Below are 14,058 nucleotides of genomic sequence, written 5' to 3' on the forward strand. Positions count from 1 at the left end.
AGGCGAAGAGAGTTATAGAGGGAAAAAGTAATAGTAGAATTTATATTATAAAATGTTGGCATGTATACATCGGAGTTACCTTCACTATTCTTTTCAGCTGCTGGGAGTGGGTGTTTGTATTTGAGAGCAGTGGGAGATGAGTAAAAGGACTCTAGCTGTGACCACAACCACTTCACTAAACCTCAGAGACACACTGGTTTATACACATACTGCCTCAGTTCCTTTTCAGAACAGTTCCTCCACTTCTAATCATACCCAGTATAAGCATAGCTTTTCATGCTTCTGCTCTATCTTTCCTTTTTTCCCTTCCTTGTACCTCACCCCCCACCCTTCAACCCTCAAGAGTCACTTGCTGAGTCTTTGGCAAAGGAGAAAGATAAACTGGGTTGGGAGACTTCCCTTAGAGAAACTCATTTCAGCATTGATTTGTTAAGTCCTTTAGAAAATAAGGAGGCATAAAAGGGTCCATTGATAATGTGGCACTGTTGGGAGGTTTAGTTCTAGGTTAAGATGAGAAGTACTTTAAGGGAAAGTAGTTGATAACTGGCTATTTTAGAACCAAATTGATGGGATATATGGAATGGTATAGACCCAACTCAGAATTTTCTATACTTAAGCCAATGTGACAATAAAATCTTCTAACAAATTGCTCTAATATAGGGCTATTTCTTGAAAAACTCTTGAAAAACAAAAGAACTTTTGTAGTTTTCCTTGTCTTTATAAAACTCGTGGTCTTTCTAAGTCAGAAGAACTCCTAGAGTTCCTTCGTGTTTGAGTGGGTTAAGAATTCGGCATTGTTATTGTGATGGCCCTGGTTATACCTGTGCTGCAGGTTCAATCCCTAGCTCAGGAATTTTCACATGCTGCAAGTGTGGGGGAAAAAAATCAGAAGGACTCCCAGATTTGAAGGGAGAAAATACATTAACTGACTCATAGTAAGTTTTACAAACTTAGACTTTCTCTTGTTCAGAGAATGGTATCTTCACCATTTACTTCTAAAACAGCTAAAGTAAATTCATCTAAGGAGGAAAATGTGGATTAAAACTTTATCATTCCCATCTAAAAATCTGATCTCTAAAAATGGTATTTGCTCTTTATAAAGAGATTAATCCAAATCCTAGAAATCCAGAAGAAAACTCAGTCATTATAGACCGACTTCCTCTTCTCTCACATATGAATTTTCTGAGGACTATCAAGACTGACTTGTTCCAAGTCAATTTGTGTTTATTTCAAGTACATAATCCAGCATTCCAATTCCAAATCTTATACTTTATTTTATTTTTCATACAAATAATAATTCTATTTAAAAGAATATTAATTTATCAAGTACTGGATAGATTCCTCAGACATGTTAAATCTGTGCTCTCTGGCAACTCAGGCAAGAACTTAAAGACCACAGCAGCTTGACTTTCAAGAGTCTTCATTTTGAGATGTTATGATGATATCAGAATATGACTTGAGCTCTAGAGACTTTTTCCAGATTATATAAATCTCCTCAATAATACTTGAAGTGAAAACTAGGTCAAGAGATAAACCAACCAATTAAAGAAGGCAGTCCCCAAATCAAAAGGACTATGAGGAATGACCAGCATATTTCATGTCAAGAAAGAATAGAAAATGCCTACAGAAACCCTTCTACCTGCCCCTTTTGTTATGAACCACATGGGAAGTCCTCTATCTGTTCCTTTTGAATAATGACTTCCATGCCTCTTGTATTTGTGCCAATTCAACAAGGATCACAGTGCCTTCAGGATTTCAGTGATTTTTGTTTCACTTGTAAGAATTAAAGGATTTATCATATTTATTTGTTTAAATATGTATAAACAAAGTGAAGAGTTGAAGTGCTGACAGGAATTATTTGAAACAAACAGTGGATATAGAATGAAATAGGTTGAAACTTGAGTCATATATTTTGTTTCATTTTTCCCTTTGCCAGAACTAAAAAATAGTAGCTTTTGTCCCTAATTCCAGGTAGTGGTAGATATAGTTTTGTGTACACTGTGTAATTTTCCAGATTTCCCTGCATCATATATTTTTTTTTTAGGCCATATCCACAGCATGTGGAAGTTCCCAGGTCAAGGATTGAACAGGTGCCACAGCAGTGACCCAAGCTGCTATAGCAATAACACCAGATCCTTAACTTGCTGTGCCACAAGGGGACTCTTCAATATTAATAGATAGTCAATGTGTATTAGGCACCAATGTTTTTTAAACTTTGCAAATACAGATTTAACAGATTTAAGTTGTGATATTTTTCACAGCATATTTTACTGTGATATGAATTATGCCAGTTTCATAAAGTGACTTTCAATTTCATGATGATGAAATTTAGTTTTATAAAGTGAAACATGTTATACTTTTCCTCAAAGAGAAAATAATGTGGTTGGAGAGATAAACTAATATATATATATACACTAATAATGCATACATATATATACTATATTTATATAAGTATACATACGCATATATATACATGAACACACACAGGAAGATTTATCATGATGGCAAACTATACAGAACTGAAAGCTAAATGGCGTGAGATAGATTAAGTAGTACATTCTATGATTCAGTGAAAACTGCTATCAATGAAAGGTAGCATAGCTAAGAACTGGTTACTGGAAGAAAATGTATGTGAACTGAGCCTACTAGTGAAGCATTAGACATAAGGGAAGGTACGTACATTAATTCTTAATTTTAATCTCCAAAATGAAGTTCTTATGTTCCTCTCTATTTCCCTTGCCATCATTCTGGTCCATGTCATTCTCATGACTTACAATAACCCCTTAAATCTTCCATTTGCTTCATTCCAATTAATTTTCGCATAAAGGCTAAGTATTTTTGTGTGTGCTGTTTTGCCTTACTCCACCCAACAATCCTCTGAAGTAGATTCTTCAGGTCTCATGTTACTACCTAAAACCTGAAGCACAGAAATGTGAGTTCACCCAGTTAAGTGGCAGCACTAGGATATGATCTCAGGAACTAGAGCCCACAGACTCATAACCGTTGTGCTATGTGCCATCCATGGTATATTGTTGTGGCTGGTGTTATTATGACCATATTAAACAATGACCTTGTACCAGTGATAGTATATGTGTGGGTTGTGTTGGGGGAGACGAGTATAAAAACAAGCAACTTCATGAATTTGGCACAGTAGCTATAAAATTAGAAACAATAGTAGCACTAGAACTGAGATGGCAAATTTGGAACCTGTGAAGTTTCTGAAACTTAATTAAACTGTCACTGATATAGGTGCCAAAAAACATGAAAAGAATAATGTATGTTAACTAATTGTCTTCTATCTAGGGGAGGAAAATCAAGTACATAATCGAATGAGCAATGGGCATTTTACATTTTGATTAATAACTTTCTCTATCATCAAAAGACTCCCATAAAAATACCTGGGAATGAAGACAAGTAAACAACTAGTCCAATCCTCTGTGGATAAAAGGATAGTTTGTATTTTATATGTGGTCAAATTTACTTGAGAGAGGTAATATATCAATATTAATCTTTTGGAAGCCTAGGAAATAACAATGAGATATGCTCATTGATGTGAAGTAATTTGGACATCACATGTTCACATGGATGAGATACCATGTTTTATTCAGTTTATACTGTTTGTTTAAACATTGTAAAATAATCTCAGAGAACCCCATGTAGTGTTCTAATCAGAAAATAATGGCTATTCTTTTAAACTCCTCACCTAAACCCCTAAATATTGATAGTATGATTCCCAAAAGAGGCAAAACTCACCAAAATTTAACTAAATACTTTTAAGAACTAAGAATCACCTAATAATCTATAGATGTTAGTTTTTCTGGACAGCAACAATAAAAGTTAAGTAATACACAAATAACATCTTATTTCTTCTGATGTGAAGTGTCCAGCATGGTGATATACTCAATCTCATTAGGGCCTTAAGAAGTAGTTATTTTCCCTATTTTCCAATGGGAATGTGAAGGTCTTGAAGATGTAAATAGTTTTCCCAAATGTACATGGTAAGTGAGAGTGCCACTAGAAAAATTTTATTTGCTTATTTCCAAGCCAAAATTTTTAATGACTGTGTCAAACTCTTCCTTTTTTCTTTGTTCTTTCCTTTCTTTCATCCTTCCCAAATATTTATTCAAGGTATACAAAGGGAAATTGTTACGGTAGTCATCAGGGGCTACTCTTGGTTTGAATTCTTTTCACTTTAATTTTAATTACTCAAATGTCTGCTAAGTACATGGGAAATGTCTAGGCAATATTCGGTCATTAATTTTTTTTTTTTTTTTTTGCCTTTTCTAGGGCCACTTCCCGCAGCATGTGGAGGTTCCCAGGCTAGGGGTCTAATCGGAGCTGCAGCCGCTGGCCTACGCCAGAGCCACAGCAACGCAGGATCCGAGTTGTGTCTGTGACCCACACCACAACTCACGGCAACGCCGGATCCTTAACCCACTGAGCAATGCCAGGGATCGAACCCTCAACCTCATGGTTCTTAGTCGGATTCGTTAACCACCGCGCCACGACGGGAACTCCAGATCATTGAATATTTTTATACTAACTCACTGGGTATTATCATGACCAAATATCAGCCTAATTAATGCATAAAGTTATGCATTTTGACCTTGATCATTTTATTTTCATGCAAATTTGGGAAAGATGCTTTTCCTGGGTAATGCAATCTGAGGATTTATCCATACATTCTGTGGGCACAGATGGCAATGGGAAAAGTGCACACTTTATTCCAGAGCTCAGTAGAGTATGACCTATAAGCAAAACATGGGCCAATAATCACTGAGTTATGGAACAGTTACCTCTACCTTTGTTATGTCTCCTAAATATACTAAAAAACTGCCTCCATCTGTGAGAAGCAACATCAGGGACAGGTTTTCCTTCTGTCTTGTAAATCAACAATCATTATTGCATTATGCTTATACACATACACACAAAATCTCTTTGCAAATTAGAGGATAACCAAAAATCAGCACTTTTATATAAGAAGTAAGACTACTGGAACACTGCTTTTAAACGATTTCAAACTAGATATTTTTTCTTTTCTTTGTGCATGCCTGTAGCATAGAACCCATAAGCCTACAAAACTAGGATAGGGCCAAGAAGTGGCAGGGTAAAAAGATAGAAATTAAGTGCCCTCATTTACACAACCACAGTTCTAATCCATATTTGCAAAAAGGCAAAGTTGGAACTCTGAGGACTGCTGTCAATCACTGGTTTGTTTGCAGTAGGGCTTATTGCATAGTCTGAATTTAGTGAGGGTACAGATTAATAATGGCTTTATTATTTTGCTCCAATTATTGCTTCATACTCTGAAGAATATTCCTTTCCAGTCTGACATAATTTAGGATAGATTCTATAGCCCTCTGATCACTTCCAGGTATTAAAAATACTAGTAACATTCAGCTTAAACATTTGATTTTGTAAGAAATACATAGTTCACATTCTCTTCTCTCCTCAGAGCTATGCTAACAGAAGATCTTGGAATGGGGAAGGGCAGGGTTTTCTGTGTTGCTACTCCTGCAGTGTAGTGTCTATTAGGAGGGCTAGGGAAATGGCAGGTCTTATCTGATATATTTTATGTCTCCCTGTTGTTAGCTCAGTATGGTTCCACCTGCTACTAGTGTCCTCTATCTGTATGATAGTCTCTATGCATGGTTTCATTGTTTTCTTAAAAGTGTTCTTTCTGAACTTCACCTCCTATCCCTTCTGTTACCCAAGGATCTTTTGAAGAGGGAAATATGTCTCTATCTCTCACACTGTAACATCCTCAACTGCCTTTTTCTTTTCTTTTTTCTTTTTAAGCTTAATTGAAGTATAGTTGATTTACAGAATTGTCATAATTTCTGCCGTATATAACAAACTGGTTCAGTTATACGTAAGTATACACATCCACTCTCTTTCAGATTCTTTTTCCATATAGATTATCACAGAATATTGGGTAGAGTTCCCTGTGCTACACAGAAGGTCCCTGGGCTACACAGCTGACCATCTGTTCCATATACCATACTGTGCGTATGCCAATCCCAGATCCCCAATCTGTCCTCCACCTACCTGTCCCCTTTGGTAACCATTTTTTCTTTCAAAGTCTACGAGTCTTTCTGTTCTTTAGATAAGTTCATTTGTATCTATTTTTTGATTACACATATAAGTGATATCATATGATGTTTGTCTTTTTCTATGACTTACTTCTCTTAGTGTGATAATCTCTAGTTCCATCCATGTTGCTGCAAATGGCATTATTTCATTCTTTTTTATGGCTGAGTAACATCCCATTGTATGTATGCACCACATCTTCTTTATCCATACCTCTGTTGATGGGACATTTAGGTTGCTTCATGTCTTGGCTGTTGTAAATAGGGCTGCAATGAACAGGGGTTCGTGTATCTTTTCAAATTAATGGTCTTCTCATGATAGATGCCCAGGAGTGGGATTGTCGGGTCATATGGTAGTTCTATTTTTAGGTTTTTGAGGAACCTCCATAATGTTTTCCTTGTCTTGTTTCTGGTCTTAGTGGAAATTCTTTCAGCTTTTCATTATTGAGAATGATGTTAGCTGTGGGTTTTTCATATATGACCTTTATTATGTTCAGGTAAGGTTCCCTCTATGCCCACCTTCTGGAGGGTTTTTATCATAAAGGAGTGTTGAGCTTCATCAAAAGCTTTTTCTGTATCTATTGAGATGATCATATGGTTTTTAATCTTCAAATTGTTAATGTAGTTTATCGTAACTGTTTGATTTGTGGATATTGAAAAATCCTTGCATCCCTTGGGTAAATCCCACTTAATAATGGTGTATGATCCTTTCAATGCATTGTTGGATTCTGTTTGCCAGTATTTTGCTGAGGATTTTTGTGTCTAGGTTCATCAGTGACACAGGCCTATAATTTACTTTTTCTGTGGCATCTTTGTCTGGTTTTGGTATCAGGGTGATGGTGGCTTCATAGATTGAGTTTGGGAGTGTCCCTTCTTCTACAAGTTTTTGGAAGAGTTTCAGAAGGATAGGTGTTAACTCATCTCTAAATGTTTGATTGAATTAAGCTGTAAAGCCCTTTGGACATGGACTTTTGTTTTTTTGGAAGTTTTAAAATCACATTTTCAATTTCAGTACTTGTGATTAGTCCATTCATAGTCCCAACTGCCTTTTTCAATGGCACATCCCCTTGCTGATCTGCCATATTGCTAGTCCTAGAGATGATTTTTTTTTCTTGTCTATATTTAACATTCTATAGTTTTGGAACCCCTGAGGTCTCGTCCACTTGTCTTCAAAGACCATTCCCTCCCAAGTTTACTGCATCACTGGACCTAACAATTTTGCTGGAACAAGCTGTTTGATAAATCCCAACCTAGCTTCAGGATTCTCTAGACCATAGGAAGTCCTCATTTTACGAGCATCATGTTTTTCCCCGCACTTGAGCCTTCCGCATAAACTCACTCACTGTATTCTGCTGTGTTCCAAAGGGAACACCAGGGTAATCTGCTGAATTTCTTGCCCAGAAAGTATTGAGCAGGGAGTGAAATTCCAATCTCTCCTTCATTCTCTTAGTTCCCTCATATGACTTGGGTGAAGGAAGAAAGAAGCTCTTCAGTTATGCCTAATTCATAGAAGAGGAGAGAAAGCTCTACCACTAACACTGCAGTCCTCAAAATAAGGAAAATATTTCAATCCTCTCTCAAGTAAAATGTATAATATGCTATTTCCTCTGAATCCATTCAGAGGTATCTTGCTGAATGGTATGGTTACTGTACAAATACCTGAGTACTTTACTAAATCTCAATTTTTAAGAAAGAAATAGAATGAGTTGGACCAAATTGTTACTTTAATAGCACATTAAAATTAAGATTGTGGGTTTTTGTTTTGTTTTGTTTTGTTTTGTTTTCCTTTTGGCTTTTTAGGGTCCCACTCATGGCATTAGGAAGTTCCCAGGCTAGGGATTGAATTGGAGCTATAGCTGCTGGCCTATATCACATCCACAGCTATGTGGGATCCGAGGCACATCTGTGTCCTATACCACAGATCATGGCAGCACTGGATCCCCGATCCACTGAGTGAGGCCATGGATCCAAACCACATCCTCACGGAAACTAGTTAAATTTGTTTATGCTATGCCATAACAGGTTCCACAAGATTTTGTTGTTTAAAAACCTTTTCCATAAACCATCAACAATTTCTAATGTTTATATATTGTGTTGTGACCACCAAAAACTTCCTTAATACCCAAGGCATGTGGAACAGCAGTTGCATATCATTTTACTGGACTGCTCTCCCTAGTTTTGTACTAAAAATATTTTTTTTTTCTTTTTTGTCTTTTTGCCATTTCTTGGGCTGCTCCCGCGGCACGTGGAGGTTCCCAGGCTAGAGGTCGAATTGGAGCTGTAGCGCCAGCCTACACCAGAGCCACAGCAATGCGGGATCCGAGCCGCGTCTGCAGTCTACACCACAGCTCACGGCAACGCCAGATCCTTAACCCACTGAGCAAGGGCAGGGATCGAACCTGTAACCTCATGGTTCCTAGTCAGATTACTTAACCACTGCGCCATGACGGAAACTCCTGTACTAAAAATATTTTAATGCAACTTTAAATGCCTCCAAAATATGTCTATTTGTCTCATTGTTCTGCCAGGGATGCTTTTTCAAGCATAAATTAGCTAATCTTGGTAATTAATTTTGATATTTCCATTCTTCCATTCACCCAACATACAGTGAAACCTGCCACATAACAAGCACTGGGCTTGGCTCTAGGGGTACAACTATGAGTAGACATCTTCATTGTCCTTTTAAAGTCTACCTTCTAGTTTGGGGGTAAAAGTGTATAGCCAAATAAATAAACAAATTGCTGATTGTGATAAGCAATAGAGAAAATAAATAGAAGGCCATTAGAGAAAATAACTGGGGTGGGGCACTTCAAATATGGCAATTAGGGAAGCATTCTGATGAGCTGGAGTTTTAACTGGAATGAGAGGTTTGGGGAAGAGGTAGTCAGATGAAGGGCAGACTGTATTTTTTCCAGGCGTAGGGAAAATACTTGCTGATGCTTTGGTGTGTGAAAAATATATATGTGATTTGTTAATCTAGGAAATGGCAGAGGGCCAATGTCACCAATAGTTTATTGACAGAAGAAGAGAGTCATGTAGCTCTTAGAGGCCCTGATAAAGGATTTTATATTCACAGCACAATGAAAAGCCATTGAAGGATTTAAGCAGGGAAGTAAAATGACACAATTAAAAATATTAAAGACCTCTCTGGATTCTCAGCATAAAACAAGTTGTAGGAGAGCAACAGCAAAATCAGCAGGACAATTGAGAGTGTGTTACAGATGACAGGTAAGAGATGTTGGTGATTAGGACAAGAATGAATAGAGACAGAGAGAGAGAGATGTACTGAGAAGTATATTATATATATCACCCAAGAATTTGATAATGGATGGAATATAAGTGATGAAGGAAAAGAAGAAATCAGTGATGATTTATGGGGTTTTGGGGGGTGGCTGGGAGCATTCTGCTTTGTTTTATTTTGTGTTTGGATTAACCACTGAGATGAAGAGATGCTCCATTTACTAATGATTAAAAAAGAAAGACAAATACCCTACGATATCGCTTATATCTAAAATGTAATAAACAGCACAAAAGAAACTTTCCACAGAGAAGAAACTCATGGACTTGGAAAACAGACTTGAGATTGCCAAGGGGGAGGGGAAGGGAGTGGAATGGACTGAGAATCTGGGGTTAATAGATGCAAACTATTGCCTTTGGAATGGATAAACAATGAGATCCTGCTGTATAGCACTGGGAATTATATCTAGTCACTTGTGATGGAGCATGGTGGAGGATAATGTCAGAAAAAGAATGTATATGTGTAGGTGTGACTGGGTCATTTTACTGTACAGTAGAAAATTGACAGAACACTATAAACCAACTGTAATGGAAAAAAATAAAAATCATTTAAAAAAAAAAGAAAGAAAACTGAAAAAAAATAAGACCTGGCTGATAAGTTAGGGATAAGAAAATAATTCCCCTCTTCAGACATGTTTAGTTGGGTGTCTCTGAGGCACACAAGAGGAGGTAACAAGTAGACGTTTGTATACACAGGTCTGGATCCCAGCATGGAAGTCAGGGCTGAGATGACACTGCTGAGGTTTTGAGAATTCAGATCATATATACAACAATAAAAACAAGTAAGACTACCTAGAGAATGAATAAAGGAAGAATGTCAACATTTTAAATAGAAATTTAGAGTGGAAAATGTATCAATAGTGAAGAAGTAGTATAGAAAGCAAAAGGGTCCAAGAAATGAGTCTACTAGATATTCATCAAGGGAAGCATTTGTGATTTTTGTTAAGGTAATTGTGGGACTGCAGAAATAAGCAGTATTTCACAATGAGTAGAAAAAAGGATGAAAATTGAGGAAGGGAGACAACATCTATCCATAAAATTTTTAACAACAACATAAAGGATATGTTGGGTGGGAATATAGGCCAAGGGATTACTTTTTGTTGTGTTTGGTAATTTTTAAAATTTGTTTATTTTTAAAATTGATTGAAAAACAGGAGGTTTTAAGAGATATTATATAAAGAAAAACATGATCTGATAATGAGGGAAGTGTTTGATGTTTCAGGAGAAAAATCAAAGGGAGGACCAAACCAGTGAAATCGTTAAGACAGACTTAAGGGATATGCTCTAGACTGACGTACAAGTATTGATTTGTCTTTGATAGGAGAAGGATCAACTTCTACCCTTTAATAGTAAGGAAGAATGTAAAGAGGTGTGTGATCACCACAAAATTTATAGACTTTATGCTAGAGAGATGAAAACATTAGCAATCAATTAAGTAATTTAATTAAAAATGAGCTATATCCCATCTTTCTAGGGGAATTCCTTTCCTCTTTTATATTGTCTGTCATTTCAGTGTTGGGTTGGAACATCTTTTCTGTTATCATTACATTGTTTAACAGAGAGTGGGAAAGAATAGACTGTACATGTAATGCACAAACATTGCTGATGAATATAACATCATTTTCATCTTCTACAAAAATATTATTGTCTCTTACTGCTACCCAGGACCAATAGCAACTCTCTTCTAAGATGAATATTACTTGAGTGATCAATAGGAGAAAATCTTTTCTGCCAAAATAAGCAGCTTTCCTTAAAATTAGAGTAATGTTATTTACAGTATAAAATCAAGTCCTTCCAATTACAGATAGCAATAACTATGACTTTCATTCATTGGGAAAGAAAACCTGTAGCACATATGTACATACATATATGTGATAAACATATATAAGTGCAGGAATATATGTGTATACATACGTCTATATATTTCATGTGTGTATATAATACACATGCTATTATTATAACTTATGGCTATATAGAAATAAACATTATAGAAATAATTTCTTATGGATGCTTTAAATACCTAGCCTCAACCGAACAGTAAATCTAGGATTTCAAGAAATATATGGCGCATGTTTTTCAAGAGTTCATCATTTTAAGGGAGCAATAGTGAAGTAAACAGTTGCTTAAAATATAGTGTAATATGTTCTTGAAAAAAGTATGTTTAAAGTAAAAAAGTCACACAAAACTAAATCTCCCCGGAGTTCCCATCGTGGCGCAGTGGTTAACGAATCCAACTAGAAACCATGAGGTTGCGGGTTCGATCCCTGCCCTTGCTCAGTGGGTTAACAATCCGGTGTTGTCATGAGCTGTGGTGTAGGTTGCAGACGCGGCTCCGATCCCGTGTTGCTGTGGCTCTGGCGTAGGCCTGTGGCTAGAGTTCCGATTCGACCCCTAGCCTGGGAATCTCCATGTGCTGCAGAAGTAGCCTTAGAAAAGGCAAAAAGACAAAAAACAAACAAACAAACAAAAAAACCCTTAAATCTCCCCACAGAGCTTCCTAGAGGAAATCATCTTATAAATGGGCTTTAAAGGATGCATAGGTGTTGAACAGATGCAAAGGATACATAGCACATTTTAATAAGAATAATAACATATTCAAAGCCCCAAGGCAGGGGATGTGGATAGCTGAAAATGAGTGGTCATTTGAAATTCCTAGTGGATGTGTACAATTGCTTGATTTTCTCTAAATCACATTTACTTATTGACCATGGCAGCCAACATGTATAAATTCATTTATTCATAGAAAATTTTGGATACAAAGTATCCATTAAATAGAATTTAGATAGTTCCCTTTGTATGGCAGTAGGTTAAGGACCCAGCAATTTCGCTGCAAAAGCTGAGGTCACTTCTGTGATGCAGGTTTGACCCCTGGCCTAGGAACTTCTACATGCTGTGGGAGAGGGAAAAAAATTAGGTTAACTATTAGAAACTGAAAATTAGGTAGTCTAATAAAGGCACATAGAAATAATTACTTCTCCCACAATTCCAGTGCTACAACATTAAAATGTATCAAGCATTTCCAAATTGGAATCCCCTGCCAAAACTAAGTATAGTAGCTCTAAATCTTGTGTCCCTCTGATGTTTGTTTGAACCATATAAGATGAAGATTTGGTCTTAACTGAGTTAGCCTCGGTTGCTTCTCAGAAAATATTACTGCATTTTCTACAATGATAGTTATACGACAGTCTCTTTTTTACAGATTTGGCAATGTGGAGGCTCATTGGAGATTGTGACATGCTCCCATGTTGGCCACGTTTTTCGGAAGGCAACCCCATACACTTTCCCTGGTGGCACTGGTCATGTCATCAACAAAAACAACAGGAGGTTAGCAGAAGTTTGGATGGATGAATTTAAAGATTTCTTCTATATCATATCCCCAGGTAAGCATTTCTGACATCTTTCCTCCTCTGCAGATGAGAGGAAAGTTTTAAACATGCTGAATATGTGTTGCATAATTGCTGCTATTCTACTAGCTTAAATGAAATATTGTTTATCACTGTAATATTGTAGAAAATTATGTTTGAGAAGTTGTGCTATGAAGTCAATTTTGACCTTAAATGAGAAAGAATATACTTATCTCAAATGCCTAAATATTCTTTTTCTTTGTTTTTTTCTGGGCACAAGTATTATGCTAGAAAAATGAAGCAACCGGGATATGGGTTGGATCCAAGTTTAATTAACATATATCAGCTAAATTTAAAAAAAAATTGTTTTAAGAGAAGTAAGCCTTTATATCCGTGTTATACACATAAAACTAACTGAGTTGGTAAGAAATTTTTTTTTAATATTTAAATGGAGAAGTTTTCTGTTGCTTTATTTTTAAAATATTTGAGAAGGGAAAGGTTACACAAAATCCTAAAGGAACGAGATGGAAAACAAGGCAGATATAAAAATCCATATTTTAGGAATCCCCGTCATGGCTCAGTGGAAACAAATCTGACTAGCATCCATGAGGACACAGGTTCGATCCCTGGCCTCGCTCAGTGGTTAATGATCTGGCATTGCCGTGAACTGTGGTCTAGGTCACAGATACAGCTGGGATCTGGCATTGCTGTGGCTGTGGTGTAGGCCAGCAGTTATGGCTCCAATGCGACCCCTAACCTGTGAAACTCCATATGCCACAGGTGCAACCCTAAAAAGACAAAAAAATTCATACTTTAAAGAATATTTAATGACACATTCAATTACTCATCTATATATGTAGAAAAAGTATAATATGACACAATAAAATATTATCCTACTTTAATTACACAGGGGTAGATATGGCAATAGAAGAAAATATAGGCTATCACTGGGTAGAGAGATTATAAGTGATTTCATTATATTCATATACTTTTCTAAGTTTTATGTTTTCTTTATAAAACACTTCTTTTCAAAGGACTTTAAAGAAAAATTTTAATAAAGAATTTTTTTAATTAAAAGGTCATTAAGAAAGAAAAAAAATCATTTATGGGAAACCCCATTACTGGATCATGTGATTTATGAGTGATTTCATTTTTATAATTTTCTCAAATTTCTCTAATGCCATGAGAAATAATTAAAAACTTTCCAAAATATTACACTGCATTTTAAGGGAAAAAATGAAATACCGTGAAAAGATACAAACAAAGGGAAGACACAGCGTTGCCTTTAAGATCTCAAACTCTAGACGAAGAAACCAAAGTATTAACTA

General features: G+C 36.3%; 1 protein-coding gene across 9 annotated transcripts in view; it reads left to right on the forward strand.

The window, feature by feature from the left end:
• The window catches only part of GALNT13 (polypeptide N-acetylgalactosaminyltransferase 13), a 604,605-nt gene that overhangs the window by 380,392 nt on the left and 210,155 nt on the right, over positions 1-14,058 (forward strand). For all 9 annotated transcript variants that reach the window (XM_021076293.1, XM_021076287.1, XM_021076289.1 and 6 more), the window contains one exon: positions 12,586-12,766. In XM_021076293.1, coding sequence (XP_020931952.1) covers positions 12,586-12,766 — 181 coding nt within the window. The remainder of the gene's footprint in view (positions 1-12,585; positions 12,767-14,058) is intronic.

This window comes from Sus scrofa, chromosome 15, assembly GCF_000003025.6.
Source record: "Sus scrofa isolate TJ Tabasco breed Duroc chromosome 15, Sscrofa11.1, whole genome shotgun sequence".
Classification (NCBI taxonomy): domain Eukaryota; kingdom Metazoa; phylum Chordata; class Mammalia; order Artiodactyla; family Suidae; genus Sus; species Sus scrofa.